Genomic DNA, 15,770 nt, shown 5'->3' on the forward strand with positions numbered 1-15,770 from the left:
AGCTTTTAAAGACGGTGATGGGCAACATAGCAGGAACTTATCCATTGCCTATTGGTCTCCACCAATTCTGTCAGCCGTATTCTGCACCTTTTAGCAGCGCCCTCTAGAGGACAGTCATGATAAATACTGAGCCCCACTACAGGGCCGGCCCGGTTCTGCATCCATGACCAAAACCTTTTAAATGCTTATTGATTTCACTGCTGCGTGTCATCACTTTCCCTCTGTACGACTTAATCCTCATACTAGACCAAAGTGTAGGAAGGGTAGAAAACCACCCTGAGAAAATCTTTTCTCCGTTTTCCAGGATCCCTGCAGTGAATTTCGGAGCCAGCTGAAGAAGGGGATACTCATATGCACCAGGGAGAAAGACCCTGTCCGTGGCCCCGACGGCAAAATGCACGGGAACAAGTGCGCCATGTGTGCCAGCCTGTTGTGAGTAGCTAAGCTCGCCTCTCCCACGCCACCGGCACCGCTTCTTCGTTTCTCAGCCCTCATCTCCGCTTCCTCCTAACCGAGCAGAATATATGCCATGGCTGGTGTGCTACAAAGTCTTTAAAGCACATGGACAAGACCTTAAGTGATACTGAATCACATAGTGGCACGGTGACGCTCTATTCAGTTGGCTTTTTATCTCCTGGCTAAGTCACAGGAAAGGTCTTAATTGAGTGCTAGGATGTTTCACGCCTCATAGCTGTCACCCAACAAAAAGAGAGCAGACGTTTGATGACCTGGGTGGGGTGACGCCTTTGTTCTCTCTCCCACCCGGACGTTTTGTGGTATTTACCTTCAGATAGTGGTTCAGGGAAAACAAGCTGGACAGAGGTCCATGGGGCAAGTGTGCAAGCACTTCTCAAACAGCCTGACCAGGCGACGGGACAGACGGGATTGTGCTTATTTTGTTAGGAGCATTACCCTATGCAGGTGAAATAAAGTCTTTGGTAAGTGGCGTATTATAGAGAGTAGAACTCCCCACAGGTAGGCCCACCTAATAGATGTTTATGAAATGTCTTCTGGTTGAGCCACTGTCTTGCTGAGTGCGTCTCCTCCTTCTTAGACTCCTGAACCCCTCCCCAACCTCACATGAAAATACGTGCTGAGAAAAATATTGAAATAATATCCTTTTTAAAGAGGTGAAGAGCTACTGCCCCTTACCTTTCGCATGTCTTGGTCGAACCTTAAGAATGGGCACACAGTTCCTTAAAGGAGAGAGTGAAAGAGGCAGCCAGCAGACCAAACAGGGCTTGAGAGCCAAGAAATCAGGGCTGTTGTCTCACCTGCTTGATTTGCTAGTGCAGGACTCGATAGCTATATTAGATGCAATAAATGCAGAGGATTTTTCCTGATATGCTACATGTCCGAAGAAAATAACAGGAATCTTGGGCTCATAAATGACCTCAAAATATTAGTTGTTGAATCTTCTTGGACTTGAATCATTATGGCACTCTAAAACTTGAATTTCAATCTGAATGTGAATGCCAACACAATATTTAAATTTTATATTTTATAGTGCAATATGGTTTATTTCAATTCAGGCCCATCACTGACTTGGGATCACCCCCTTGCTCTCATCAGTAATAGTAATTATTTACGTAGGAAAAGATTCAAAATTTTTTAAAAAAGGCAATGGTGGCTTTTTACAGATCACTGATTGAAGTCATTGTCTGACAGAAAAAAATACTACCCCAAGACTCATACTGGGGGGGAAAAAAGCATGCTAGTTTTATTGCTTGAGGGGGATTATAAACTACTCAAACTAGTAGTATGAACTAGTTTAAACTACTTATCTGCATTTATAAGTTTAAATTGCATATCTGCATTTTTGGACAAATGATTAAGCACCTCTTGACTGAATAAATTTGTGCTGAAGACTGAACCTGACCTTTGGTCTGGAAGAGCCTCATTCCTTCTTAAATTATATTACCAAAGAGAATGGGAAATTGTATTTAGCTTGTATCTTCTTTTTTGTTGCAGCAAACTTGAAGAAGAAGAGAAGAAAAAGAATGGCAAGGAAGCAAAGGAGAAAACTGAGACTGAGAAAGTTAAGAGAGAAGCAGTAGAGGTAGTTGCTTCAGATCATCAGAGCCAACTAACAATCCCACCCTCTCTGGGCAAGGCTCCTCCTCCCCCCTCCTCATCCCAGTGTCCTCAGCGACTTTGCAAGCTCAGGAGATCTATCTGGATCCTCATGCATAAGAAGATCCCTATTTTATTCAATTTACCCAGCTCAGATCTGATCTAGTTGCTTGTGCACTTGAGAAGACAACCACCCTTTTCTCCACTGACCGTATGAATTAGAGTATCCTAGGAAAGAAGCATATACCAATGCCTAGCTTGTCTGAATGCAAACCAACAGAGGTAGATTTTAAACTTTTCTCCAGACCTTTTTGAGAAGGATGATAGGGTTTTCATCCCACTTAGTTCTCTGTAAGATTTTTGGAAAAGATTTGGGGAATCTTAAAAGCATCTTTGAGCCTGGGGTCCGTATTCTGTAACATCTCACATGACAGGGATGGAGATGATACTGATGCTGGCTGTGTTCTCCAGGGAGCTGCTACTGTGTCACATGTTGTGCAGCAATGTTATAAGCGATCTTTCTCGTGCCTGTTTGAGGTGCATAGTAGTATCTGGATCTTACAGAACAGGAACCAGAGGCTTAGATAAAAAGTTAGAAAATATATACATGTACCTGTATGTTTAACACTTGTATATACATGTGCATGAGTAGTTATATATATTCATATGTGGATATACATATATACACACACACTTATATCTATATCCATATGTACATACACACACACCCCACACTTAGCAATTTGAGACCTAACAACTGAACCACAGGCTCTGGCTTTGAAGCCCATGATGCCCTTAGATTCTGCACCACCTGCGTTTGTGATATTCCCGCAGGCTGTGCCTCATGTCTCCTTCCCTTTAGCCTTATCTAATGGAGAAGACCTCGTGTCTTACTGCTCTCTCTGCTCTCATCTTTGAATGCCAACTTTGAAGCCAAAACAATTATTTGCAAACCTAAGGCAGGGGATGCTACCCAATGGCTTTTCCTCTCACCCAGAGGAAGAGCCAAGGTCCTTCTAGTGAGCAACTATGCCACGTGTAACCTGACCTCTGTCACCTCTCGGACCCGATTTCCTGCTCTCATACCCAGTGCCATTCTGGTCACCGGGTTGCTCCACGGACTTGCCAAGCACTGATTCGTGGTTTTTCCCAGCACCTGAACTCGCTAACCCTGTGCTTAGAAACCTGGACTCAGACGGCCAGGTTTTAGTATTGGTTCCATCTCCCCAGCAGGAAGTCAGACAGTTGGCATCTTTGTGTCTTAGTGTCCTCATTTTCAAAATGATATTAGAGTCATTATAATGTGTATTATGTATATTATGTTTATGGAATCCCACGGAATTTATGCACGTACAACAGCAGAGCCCCTCACATATCTTAAGTCCTTGATATTATACATACAATGATCACCACTTTCTTCTTTTTCTTTTTTTTGTCTTTTTAGGGCCACACCCGCGGCATATGGAGGTTGCCAGGCTAGCGGTCAAATTGGAGATGTAGCTGCCGGCCTACACCACAGCCACAGCAATGCCAGATCTGAGCCGCATCTTCTACCTACCCCACGGACACTAGTCAGATTCGCTTCCACTGAACCACGCGGGAACTCCAAACTCCACCTTCTGTGTGGCTTTTTTCCTACTCAGTCATGAGTGTCTATAACCTCTAGCTGTCAAACTTTTGATCACTGTTCATGGCTCAGGATAAATACTTCCAGTTCCCTAAAGGTTTTCCCCATTTATATCATACACTTAATAGCTCTATTATCTATTCTACCAGGAACTTCTATAATTCTCACCTTGCCCTTTTTTAACTGTAACTTATAGATGTTTCTATCTATTTTCTGCAAAGAAATTAAAACCTAGGTGCTAACTTTTTCATGGCTTCTTTTTCAAATTAGCACAAACGAATTGTCTTAAATAGCACAAACTTATAATCTTAGGATTCTTTAGGTTAGCACTCTGACACAGACCTCAGGAGCTAAGCCAAAGGTTGGTAAGGCTGCACTCCTGTCCGGCATCTCTGGGGAAAGCCTGTCTCTTTGCTTTTCCCAGTTTCTAGAGGCCACCCGCGTTCCTTGGCTTCTAGACCCCTTCCCTCCTCAAAGCCGACAACCTGCGCCTCTAATTGATCCTCTGCAGTCACATCTCCTTCTCACTCTCCTCTGTCTTACTCTTCTGGTTTTAAGGACCAAGCCTTGTGATGTCAGCAGGCCCACTAGGACAATCCAGGATTGTAGCCCCAGCTCAGGTCCTGAACGTAATCACAGGTGCAAAGTCCCCTTTGCCCTGTAACAGTTTCATAGGTCCTGGATCTTAGGACTTGGACAAATTTAGGGGCAGGAGCTATCAGTCTGCCAACCACAAACTGCTTTGCAACAGGGACACGACTCTTCTCTGTATCTTTCATGGTGACCAGCCCAGAAGATGTGAATTAAACGAAAGGTTTTCTAATGAGATAAGTGACAGCAATCTTACATTCCAAATAATGGATGACCTAGGCCTCTGCAAATCCTCTAATACCAACTGTTTGCACCACCTATTTATTTATTTATTTATTTTGTCTTTTTAGGGCTGCACCTGCAGCATATGGAGGGTCCCAGGCTAGGGGTCTAATCAGAGCTACAGCTGGCAGCCTACACCACAGCCACAGCAATACCAGATCCAAGCTGTGTCTGTGACCTACACCACAGCTCACAGTGATGCCAGATCCTTAACCCACAGAGCGAGGCCAGGGATTGAACCCGAGTCCTCATGGATGCTAGTCAGATTCTTTACCACTGAGCCGCGACGGGAACTCCTGCATCACCATTCTGATGCAGCTGTTAGGACTGGGGCATTATATCACAGTTTTCAAGGGGGTAATGTAGAGGATGCGTTCCCATATTCAGTTACCTGATTCTTAACTCCTCTCTCATCTGGCAGGAGCTGTGCCGTGAATACCGCAACTACACGAGGAATGGACGCCTTCCTTGCACCCGAGAGAATGACCCCATCGAGGGCCCCGATGGGAAAATCCATGGCAACACCTGCTCCATGTGTGAGGCCTTCTTGTGAGTACAGCTGCAGTCACTGCTCTTGCCAGGGAGAAGACAGGCCTGGCTTGGTGGAGGGGTGGTACGTGAGAAAGGCAGTATTGAAGTTTTCTCTAGGAGGCAGACCAGGAAGCCTGTCTTGGGGGATTTACAGTTGTAAAGCCATATACTTGGTGCTCACAGTGTTCTGAAAGGTACTTGAATTGCTGTCAAGGGAGGACCACATGCTAAGGGCAAACTCCCCAGAGTTAATGGCATGTAGGGCCTGGGATTTCTGTTCTCTGCACGGATACTGTCAAGTTATCCAAAGGTGGAGTCACTGGGTGCTAAGACGTTGAAAATTTACTAACATCTGGTCAGCATTTTTAAGTATCCTACTTGCTTTCTGGGGAGAAAGACAATATATTTGTTTTCCAAAAGTAAGAGAGTAGTGAAAATTGATTTACTGGTTTGCCATGGCATGTGTGTCTAGGTGTGCATTTACCTTTCTGCTCCAAAGCTAAGCTGGTAGAGGTGTAGAAGCAATGGAATATTCCTGCCTAGAGGAACTTCCCTTAGGATAGCATGTGTTGGGTATAGGAATGATTCATCGCCCCTCTGTTACAGCCAGCGAGAAGCAAAAGAAAAAGAAGCCGAATCCAGAACAAAAGCCAAGAGAGAAGCTGAAAAGGTAGTTGTTCTGGAAGTTTCACACCACAAGGAAAGGATGAGGTTTGCGGTTTCTCTTTAAAAATGACTCATGGGGAGTGCCCACTGTGGCTCAGCAGAAACGAACCTGACTAGTATCCATGAGGATGCAGGTTTGATCCCTGGCCTCGCTCATTGCATCAAGGATCCAGCACTGCCTTGAGCTGTGGTGTAGGTCACAGATGTGCTTGGATCCCGCATTGCTGTGGCTGTGCTGTAGACTGGCAGCTGCAGCTCCAAGTTCCCTAGCCCTGGAACTTCCATGTGCCATGGGTGCGGCCTTGGGAAGAAAAAAAAAAAAAACTCATGGAATCACTGGCAGCCTATGTGAACTTGAGGTTCACTTAGTCCAGGGAGTGACAAAATTTTCTGAAAGGACCGGTTAGTAGGTATTTTAGGTTGTGGCCTTTCAGTCTCAGTTACAACTATTCAACCCTGTTCTTGTAAGCTCTGAAGCAGCCACAGAGAATATGTAAACAATTGGGCATGGCTGTGTTCCAATAAAACTTTATTTACATGAAGAGATGTGAGCCAGATTTTCCTCACAGGTCATAGTTTGCAAACCCCTTGATTTACGCCATTGCCGTATTTTTAAGTGAAGATTTAAAATCCAGAGAGAAGGAAGAACTGGCTTACAAAGGTAGTGGGAGTACTGGTACCAGAACCTTTATCTTCAAAGTTCTCACAGTTAAAAAGTGGAAACAAAGAATTCAAACCTAAACTTATCGGCACCAAATCTCTAGCATTATTCCTAGCAGGCTGTGCAGCCCTGATGAGCACATATGTCTAAACCAGGTATACTTCTTGCTTTACCATTCATTATTTTTGGTGGCAGTATTTGGGGGATAAGTATGAAAATAACTTTCCCAAATAATGTTTTCTTGGTTTCAAAAAGATCAATTCCAGGTAGATTTTTTCCAGGTGTGTGTTCATTTCCTTTCTCCCATCCAAAACTGGCCATATTGAAAATAATCTCTAAAGAAGCATCACACTCAGAATTTTGTATGATTATTTACATGTGTATGTCCCACAACTGTGAGTCTGAATTTTAAAATAATGCGTACTTAGTAAGATTCCCTTTGCAACAGCTACAAGAGACAATTCTTCAGTATGAGCCAATTTCTGATTCACATCAGCTACTACCAATAAACTGCCCTCTCACATTCTATATCTTTTGCTGAATATGACCAGTTAGGGAATCTGGCAGTGAACCTTAAAGCAAAGCTAGGAGAAAAATTCCCTCTTGTCCTCACTGAGTTTCAGCTTGAACTGAAAGATACAGAAACAAGCAAACAAACAAACAAACCCACAACTCAATCCTAACTGCCCGAAGTAACTAATTCTGTGATTGTAGTTTGCTTCTTCTGTCTCAGTTCCTCAAGTAATTCTGAAGCTAGCATTTACTGAGTACCCCTTAGATATATTAGTCATTGTCAATCTACAGGCATGTATTACCCCATGTTATTCTCACAGTACAGCACCTATATTGAATATGAATGCATATTGGCCATGATTGTTGTACCTGTGTGGAATAGATACTATTATTATTTTCATTTTATAGATCAGGTAACAGGCACCAAAAGGCAAGAAACCTTCACTCCGGTTCTGCTAGTGGCAGATCAGAATTCTAACTACTATACCATAGCTGCCAATATGTTAGTGCTTGTCCTCCCTGCCTGGAATATTATGTTAAATTCTTCAGAAGAGAGGAAGAATTCAGAACAAAATATGGTGCAAGTGACTGAAAGAGAATAACTGAAGAATCTGGCGGTGTTTAGCTCTTGGAAGAGAACACAGGGAGGAGAAAAGGACAAGAAACCTTCCTTCAAAATATCAGAAGGATCCTTATGTAGAAGAAAAATGTCCTTAATTCTCTGAGTGAACTAAAATACTTTGGCATTGCCTACTGGTCTCAAGGAACACACTCTTTCCATTTGCAATGATGTCTTAGAACAATAAAACCTTAACAGTAGGGATCCTTCAGGATTGATAAGAATTATTTTCTAAGCTCCCCCCAAAGTAGCACTATGGTAATTTGTGGGAATGATCCAGCAGAAATTTTGGAGTGAACTACGTGGAGGGTGACAGACCCCTTATCCCTGCAGGTGTTCCAGTGCTAATTAGATGACTTTCTGGCAGGCATGATGGAAAGGGGACTGAGACGTGGTCTGGATGGTTGGGCCAGATGAACGTTCAAGTTCTACCCAAACCTGGATGGTTTTCATTCTATGACATGTACAGTTTAAAGGCACGATTCTTGCTAGTGTGTGACGGCAGTTTCAGTCTGGATTTGGAGGTGAAAACTCAAGGAAAATGGAACAGAAACCTCTTTTTAAGTCCTCTGTGCTTAGTAGGAATTGAAGAAAATAAATGCCAGAAAGAAAAATCCATAGGTCATTTTCTCCCCCCCCCCCCGGAAATATTTAATAAGGCCCAAACCAAGTAATTTCAAAGAAAATACCCCAGCTCTTGCCTTTTCTCCTCCTTTAGGATGAATGCAGTGAATTCCGGAGCCTTCTGCAAAATGGAAATCTTTTCTGCACCCGAGAAAATGATCCTGTGCGTGGCCCAGATGGCAAGACCCACGGCAACAAGTGCGCCATGTGCAAAGAAGTCTTGTGAGTGCACAGATGGAGCCCGTGCTGTGGGGGCAGAGCTGGGGGCAAAGAGCTGCGAGGGTAATACACGTGGTGTGTGCCCTTTCCTTACATCTGAAAGGAAGAAATCCTTATCTGTGAGGCACTTTTAGGTGAACCTTTGCCCACAGAGGCCACGATTCTCAACTGTCAACACAGGAAACACTCGACTACATGATTATACTACATTCCCCGTTAGGTGTGGGGTACCTACCAATGGACCACACATCTTTCTTGATAAAATTTTCAAGTCCTTTGATTTCGGGTGGATTTCTTCTCTGGATTATCTTGTAATGTCCATTGGGAAGAATATATGCACAGATTTTGCTATCAATCTAACTCCTCTACCTACAGTTTTGAAAATAATCCCATTTTTAGGAAATGAAAAATAGCTTATTACACCACGTTGGGAAGTACACCTAAAAGACTTGTCTTTCAATGGCCATTTCCTGAACATGTACAATGTATAATGTATATAATGTTTATACAAAGGTGAATGAAAGCCTTAGGAATCATATTGTTCACTCGGAATTAGACATAGGCATAAATAACACAAAAGAGGAAGTGCTGAACTGAAAAATGATTATGTGTTACGGTGCTTGAGGAAGGGCAAAGTTAATACCAAGTTTTATGGAGGGACAGAACTGCACCTTGGAATTTGGAAACTATGTGAACCGTGCAGGAAGAAATGAGAGGGAAAGAAGGGAACATCACAGGTAACAGGTAGAATGAAGACAACGGCAGTATATACATGAAAGAGCAAGTCCTTCGTTGAGTTACACCTTTCCCACTTCACCAACTTTGAATGCCAGATGAGGGATGCCAAAGTCAGTTCTGTCTATAGTGGGAAGCTGCTAAGATGTGTCAGCTAGGAGAGGAAGGGTATAAACATGTTCCTTGAGGAAGATTCCTCTATCAGCAGTGAAAAGGAGAAAGAGAAGGAGGAGACTAAAATTCAGAATGCTGCTGGCGGTAGTAAAGGATTACAATACCCCAAGGAGAGGTAACGAGAGCAAGGAGCCAGCACTGGTGAGTGGATCAGCGTGGGAGCCGCGGTGAAGGTCAAATTGATGTTTGGTGTCAACAGCTCTGTGAGCAGGAGAGGAAGCCCTTGGCTCCAACGTTTTCTTCTTCATGAAGGACAGAGAATCAGGAAGGAAGAACACACTGGGCAGAGAATGTAATTATTTGGGGACCTCTTGAAGAGGAGCTGCTTGAGAGAAATCCAGCTGGAGATTCACATGAGCATTTATGAAATGCTAAGTAATTGCTCACCTAGTCTTGCCCATGGTTATGTAACCATTGGTTTTCTTCTACTGCGGTGAGAGTTCTTTGAGGCAAAAGGACTCCACGAAATTCATCTTTCTATTTTCAAAGACGTGGACATGCAATGTAATAGATATTCAAACAATGCTAGTGAATTCTACACAAATCTTATCTGATCATATTATGAGAAACTCATAGAAACACATGCCAAACTCTCCAATCTATTATTCCCTCCTTCCCACTTTCTAATTTCCAGCCAGAAAGAAGATGAAGAAAGAAAGAGAAAAGAAGGGGAAGATCAGAGAAATGTTGCAGGACGGGGTCCTAGTGATGGCGCAGGAGAGAAAGCTCAGGTGAGAGCAGCCCCCAGTTTCCATCCACAGCCAGAGTGGGCTCAGCTCATGACGGTGGCACCATGGCAGAGCATTCAGTGAAAGGCTGAGGACATATGTAGGGCTGAGTTTGAAAGCATCCTTAGAAGGCTATGAGGTTTTCCCTTTAAGACTGTAGGGTAATATCTGAGCAATCTTAGTTTGTCTAGAGCTCATTTTGACCTCCTTAAACCTTGGATAATTAACATGATGACCTGATGCCACTCTCCTGACTCCTCTTTCTATCCTCTAGCTTTCAGGCAATAACTGATCCTAGGAGAGCAAGTGAGAAAACGTGGAGACACCCCACGTCATCATCAGCTCTTCATTTCCTTTGCTTTTTCTCTGTCCCTGAAGGCAACCTCTTTTGGGAGGTATATTTTCTCTTGCTCCAAGGCAGGGTGATAGGGTGAAAGAGCATATGTTTTGGAGTGAGATGGTTCTGGGTATGGTCCCACCTCTGCCACTTGGACTTGTGAAGCTGTGAATCAACCACCTCATGTCCCTCAACTCTAGTTTCTTACTTAGCAACACTCTTAGAGGGATATGATAACATAATGTAGGCAAGGGTTTAGCACCTTTCCTGGGCTATTTCTAAGTGTCAGCATGACAGTGTTGCCTGTAAGCCCACTCCTTGGGCATGTGCAACACAGCTGTCCAAGATCACAGCCACCTTATTTCCGTTCTTACAACCTGGGGCTGTCAAGACCATCTCTTTCCAGCATATGACGTGGGCCTGACATTTGCTTTTGATAAATTTCAGCGTTTTAGTTTTTGCTGAGTAGGGCTGAGTTCTTACTCTCAAGCGATAGACTTGAGACCCTTTGTCTGTCTCTTCCATAATCTTCTCAAGCCTGTCTTCCGTCTCCCCATCATGTCTTTCTCCCTCTATCTACATTGGAAGTCAGCAGATTATTTTTTTCCATAAAAGTCCAGATAGCAAATATTTTCATCATTTGTCTCGACAGAAATTGACAGAACACTGTAAATCAACTATAATTAAAAAATTAAAATCTTACATAAAATGAATGAGGGTGTGTTTCAAGATTTATCTATATATATATATGTTTATCTTACGTATCTTCAATATGTAAGAACGGACAGCAAGACAGCTAAGTCCCCTAGGCTACATGATGAAACCCCAGCCAGCTTTATGATTTCCCTGTGCAGAACCTGAAAAGAAACTTTATCACCCATGACAACTGGCCTCTTAGAAGGCTGCTGATTCCAGCCCCTCTTCCCCTGTAGACAGCAACCCTACATGTAAGATCCCTTGTGAGAGGAGAGAGAGAACTTCTTATTCAGATTACTTAACAAACTCAATAAAAACATAAAAATAATAAATAAAAACATAAAAAATAAAAACATAAAAAAAAATAAAAATAGACCAAGTCACCCAGGAGGCCTCCTGTGACTTCCTCCTCTTTTTAGGACCAATGTGCCGAGTATAAGGAAAAAATGAAAAATGGAAAACTCAGCTGTACCCGAGAGAGGGATCCTGTGCGTGACGCTGACGGCAAATTGTTCAACAATAAGTGTATCATGTGTAAGGAGAAACTGTGAGTACTTCTGTCAACCTGTATGTCTAAAAGAGAGTCACCTGTTCCTCTTTCTCATTTACATACCACACCCTTCCTGAACCCTATCCTTTAGGTTCATGCTGGTTTTAGCATCTCTTTCTCTTATGTCCTCTAAGGAGCAATGAGCACTAGCGAGGGCAGCTATCAGTGGCTGATTCCTACTAGATTTTCTATCATAATTCTGGGAACTGTGTCATCATGGTAGGTAATGACTTTTTAGAACATGTCATGCCTCAATCCCAGGGACGGTTTGGGATGGTCATTTGGAAGAGCCGACCAGCGGAGTTTAAGAGAGGTGCTTCTTGTCACGTGTATGGGACACATCTGCTGCATAATCCAGGATTTGTTCCTTCAATTTTTGGGGGGTGGTGGTGAATGGTACTGATTGGAGTGCTTAATGATCGAAATGATCAAACTCAGCCACTTCTTCTTTTTTTTTCTTTTGTTTTTTGTTTCAGGGCTGCATCCACAGCATATGGAGCTTCCCAGGCTAGGGGTCAAAATGGAGCTGCAGCCACCTACCTACACCACAGCCGCAGCAACACTGCATCCGAGCCATGTCTGCGACCTGCATACACCACAGCTCACAGCAATGCCAGATCCTCAACCCACTGAGCGAGACCAGGGATCGAACCTGTGTCCTCATGAATGCTAGTCAGATTCATTTCCACTGAGCCACAATGGGAGTGCCTAAGCCACTTCTGATTTGTGTTATTGGGCAAGTAACATAACCACTGTTGGTATTAATTGTACCTTGAAGTAGTTTTCTAGGTGACCTTGATGGGTACTCAGAATTCTAAAATTTGATATATTTCTCACAATGCTATTAATTATTGTATTTAATTGATATATGTTTAATAAGCAGATAATGTGTCTCCAAATTTTTTTCTTGTAAAAAAAAATCACCATCTAGTAGTAGTAGAGGCCATATGATAAAATTTCATCCAAATGCTGCATTTTATAGATGAGAAAAATGAATTTTTTTTCCTGCTTTTTAGGGCCGCATCTGAGATATGTGGAAGTTCCCAGGCTCAGGGTCGAATTGGCAGAGCTACAGCTGCCGGCCTATATCACAGCCATAGCAAAGAAGGATCTGAGCCACATCTGTGTCCTGTACCTCAGCTTGTGGCTGTGCCGAATCGCTGACCCACTGAGCAAGGCCAGGGATCGCACCCACACCCTCATGTTCACTGGTTGAGTTCATTGCCACTGAGCCACAAGGGGAACTCCCAGAAAAACTAAATTTTTTTTAAGTATAAGATCTCATGAGGGAGTGACTTCAGAGATGAAACTAGAATCGGGTTCTTCTGAACACCAGCCTAGTATTTATTCCACATGATAAAAATTCTCTAATAGAAGCAGTGTGGCAGAGTGGGGCAGTGCTGGTGCTTTAGCCTCAGATGGTGATTTCAGCTCCATGTTCCTGGAAAGGTCATTTTCACTTCCCTAGGCTTCAGTCTGCTCACATTATACTGGGGGGTGGAACAGCTTGAACCACAGTAGTCACATCGTGTTTCTTTTGAAAATTAAATGAGGCTCAGCAGCAATGAATCTGACTAGTATCCATGAGGATGCAGGTTCAATCCCTGGCCTCACTCAGTGGGTTAAGGATCCAGCGTTGCTTGTGAGCTGCAGTGTAGGTCGCAAATGTGGCTCGGATCCCACATTGCTTTGGCTGTGGTGTAGGCCAACAACTGCAGCCCCGACTTGACCCCTAGCCTGGGAACTTCCATGTGCCAAGGGTACAGCCCTAAAAAGCAAAAAGAACATTAAATGAGAGGAACCATGTGAAACTCTTAGCACAGTCCTAACACAAAGAAGGTGCACAATAAATGTGAATAGTCACTATTAGCACTATCGTTAGTGTTCAGTAAATAGTAGTGTCACCAATAATGGCAATAGCCTAATGGCTAATGTTATGCTCCCTTATACTATACTGGGTTGCCCCTTTGCACACCTCATGCTTTGTTGATATGACAAGTGTAATTGAGATAGCTCTTCACATATGACTTTTTTTAAAGATAAATCTTATTGGAGTATAGTTGACCTAACAGTGTTCTATTAGTTTGAGGTGTACAGCAAAGTCATGTATATAAACACACACACATATACATCCCTTGTGAGATTCTTTTCCCATATAGGTAATGACACAGTATAGAGACTTCCTTGTGCAAACGGTAAGTCCTTGTTACTTACCTATTTCATATATAGTGTGTGTATATATATATATATATATATATATATATATATATATATATGTATGTATGTCAGTCCAAACCTCCTAATCTATCTCCCTCCCTGTTCCCTTTTGGTAAACCATAAATTTGGTTTCAAAATCTTTGAGTCTGTTTCTGTTTTGTAAGTTCTTTTGCATCATGTTTTTAGATTCCACTTATTAGTGATCTCATATGATATTTGTCTTTCTCTAACTGACTTCACATGGTATGTTAATTTCCAGGTCCATCCTTGTTGCTGTAAATGGCATTATTTCACTCTTTTTTATGCCTCATTAATATTCCACATAGATGTTTCTTTCTGCATCACATATTAGTAGTGGATCATTCTGTGAAGGAACACACGATGATTCTCAGAGGCAGAGAATTATTAAGATAAAACTTTGCTGACACAGTCCATGCCATCTATGTTATAAGATACTTACTGGGAGTATATAACAGAAGAGAACATAAGTGAAATATATTTATAATCGTTGGAACCTATTCATCCGATAATAAATGGTTTTTGGCTACCTTCATAGACAAGTACTCTTCAAGCAAACAAGACAAAGTTCCTGCCCTATGGAACTGTAATATAATATAGGGAAGATAATTGTAAAAATGGCCATATTACCCAAAGCAATCTACAGAGTCAATGCAATCCCTATCAAATTACCCATGACACTTTTCACAGAACTAGAACAAACAATCCAAAAATTTATAGGGAACCACAAAAGACCCAGAATTGCCAAAGCAATCCTGAGGAACAAAAACCAAGCAGGAGGCATAACTCTCCCAGACTTCAGGCAATATTACAAAGCCACAGTCAAGATAGTGTGGTACTGGTACCAAAACAGACATACAGAGCAATGGAATAGGATAGAGAACCCAGAATAAACCCAGACACCTATGGTCAGTTAATCTTCAACAAAGAAGGCAAGAATATAAAATGGGGAAAAGACAGTCTTTTCAGTAAGTGGTGCTGGGAAAACTGGACAGCTGCATGTAAATCAATGAAACTGGAACACACCCTCACACCATGCACGAAAAAAAATTCAAAATGGCTGGAAGACTTAAATATAACACAAGACACCATCAAATTCCTGGAAGAGAACTTAGGCAAAACATTCTCTAACATCAACCTTACAAATGTTTTCTCGGGTCAGTCTCCCAAAGCAATGGAAATAAGAGCAAAAATAAACCAATGGGGCCTAATCAAACTGACAAGCTTTTGCATGACAAAAGAAACCATAAAAAAACAAAAATACAACTTACAGAATGGGAGAAAATAGTTTCAAATGATATAACCGACAAGGGCTTAATCTCTAAAATATACAAACAACTTATACAACTCGACAGCAAAAAAGCCAACGACCCAATTGAAAAATGGACAAAAGACCTGAATAGACATTTCTCCAAAGAAGATACACAGGTGGCCAATGAGCACATGAAAAAATGCTCAACATCCCTGATTATTAGAGAAATACAAATCAAAACTACTATGAGGTACCACTTCACACCTGTAAGGATGGCCATCATTAATAAGTCCACACATAGCAAATGCTGGAGAGGGTGTGGAGCAAAAGGAATCCTCCTGCACTGCTGGTGGGAGTATAAATTGGTACAACCACTGTGGAGAACAGTACGGATGTACCTTAGAAAACTATACGTAGAACTACCATATGACCCAGCAATCCCACTCCTGGGCATATATCCAGACAAAACTTTCCTTGAAAAAGACACATGCACCCGCATGTTCATTGCAGCTCTATTCACCATAGCCAAGACATGGAAACAACCCAAATGTCCATTGACAGATGACTGGATTAGGAAGATGTGGTATATATACACAATGGAATAATACTCAGCCACAAAAAAGAACAAATTAATGCCATTTGCAGCAACATGGATGG

The 15,770-nt window shown here is 42.4% G+C and overlaps 1 protein-coding gene across 1 annotated transcript in view; it reads left to right on the forward strand.

Moving 5' to 3' along the window:
* The window catches only part of SPINK5 (serine peptidase inhibitor Kazal type 5), a 72,169-nt gene that overhangs the window by 32,678 nt on the left and 23,721 nt on the right, over positions 1 to 15,770 (forward strand). Inside the window, exons 15-21 of the mRNA XM_047778979.1 lie at positions 305 to 432; positions 1,972 to 2,059; positions 4,995 to 5,122; positions 5,711 to 5,774; positions 8,282 to 8,409; positions 9,950 to 10,046; positions 11,496 to 11,623. Coding sequence (XP_047634935.1) covers positions 305 to 432; positions 1,972 to 2,059; positions 4,995 to 5,122; positions 5,711 to 5,774; positions 8,282 to 8,409; positions 9,950 to 10,046; positions 11,496 to 11,623 — 761 coding nt within the window. The remainder of the gene's footprint in view (positions 1 to 304; positions 433 to 1,971; positions 2,060 to 4,994; positions 5,123 to 5,710; positions 5,775 to 8,281; positions 8,410 to 9,949; positions 10,047 to 11,495; positions 11,624 to 15,770) is intronic.

This window comes from Phacochoerus africanus, chromosome 4, assembly GCF_016906955.1.
Source record: "Phacochoerus africanus isolate WHEZ1 chromosome 4, ROS_Pafr_v1, whole genome shotgun sequence".
Lineage (NCBI taxonomy): Eukaryota > Metazoa > Chordata > Mammalia > Artiodactyla > Suidae > Phacochoerus > Phacochoerus africanus.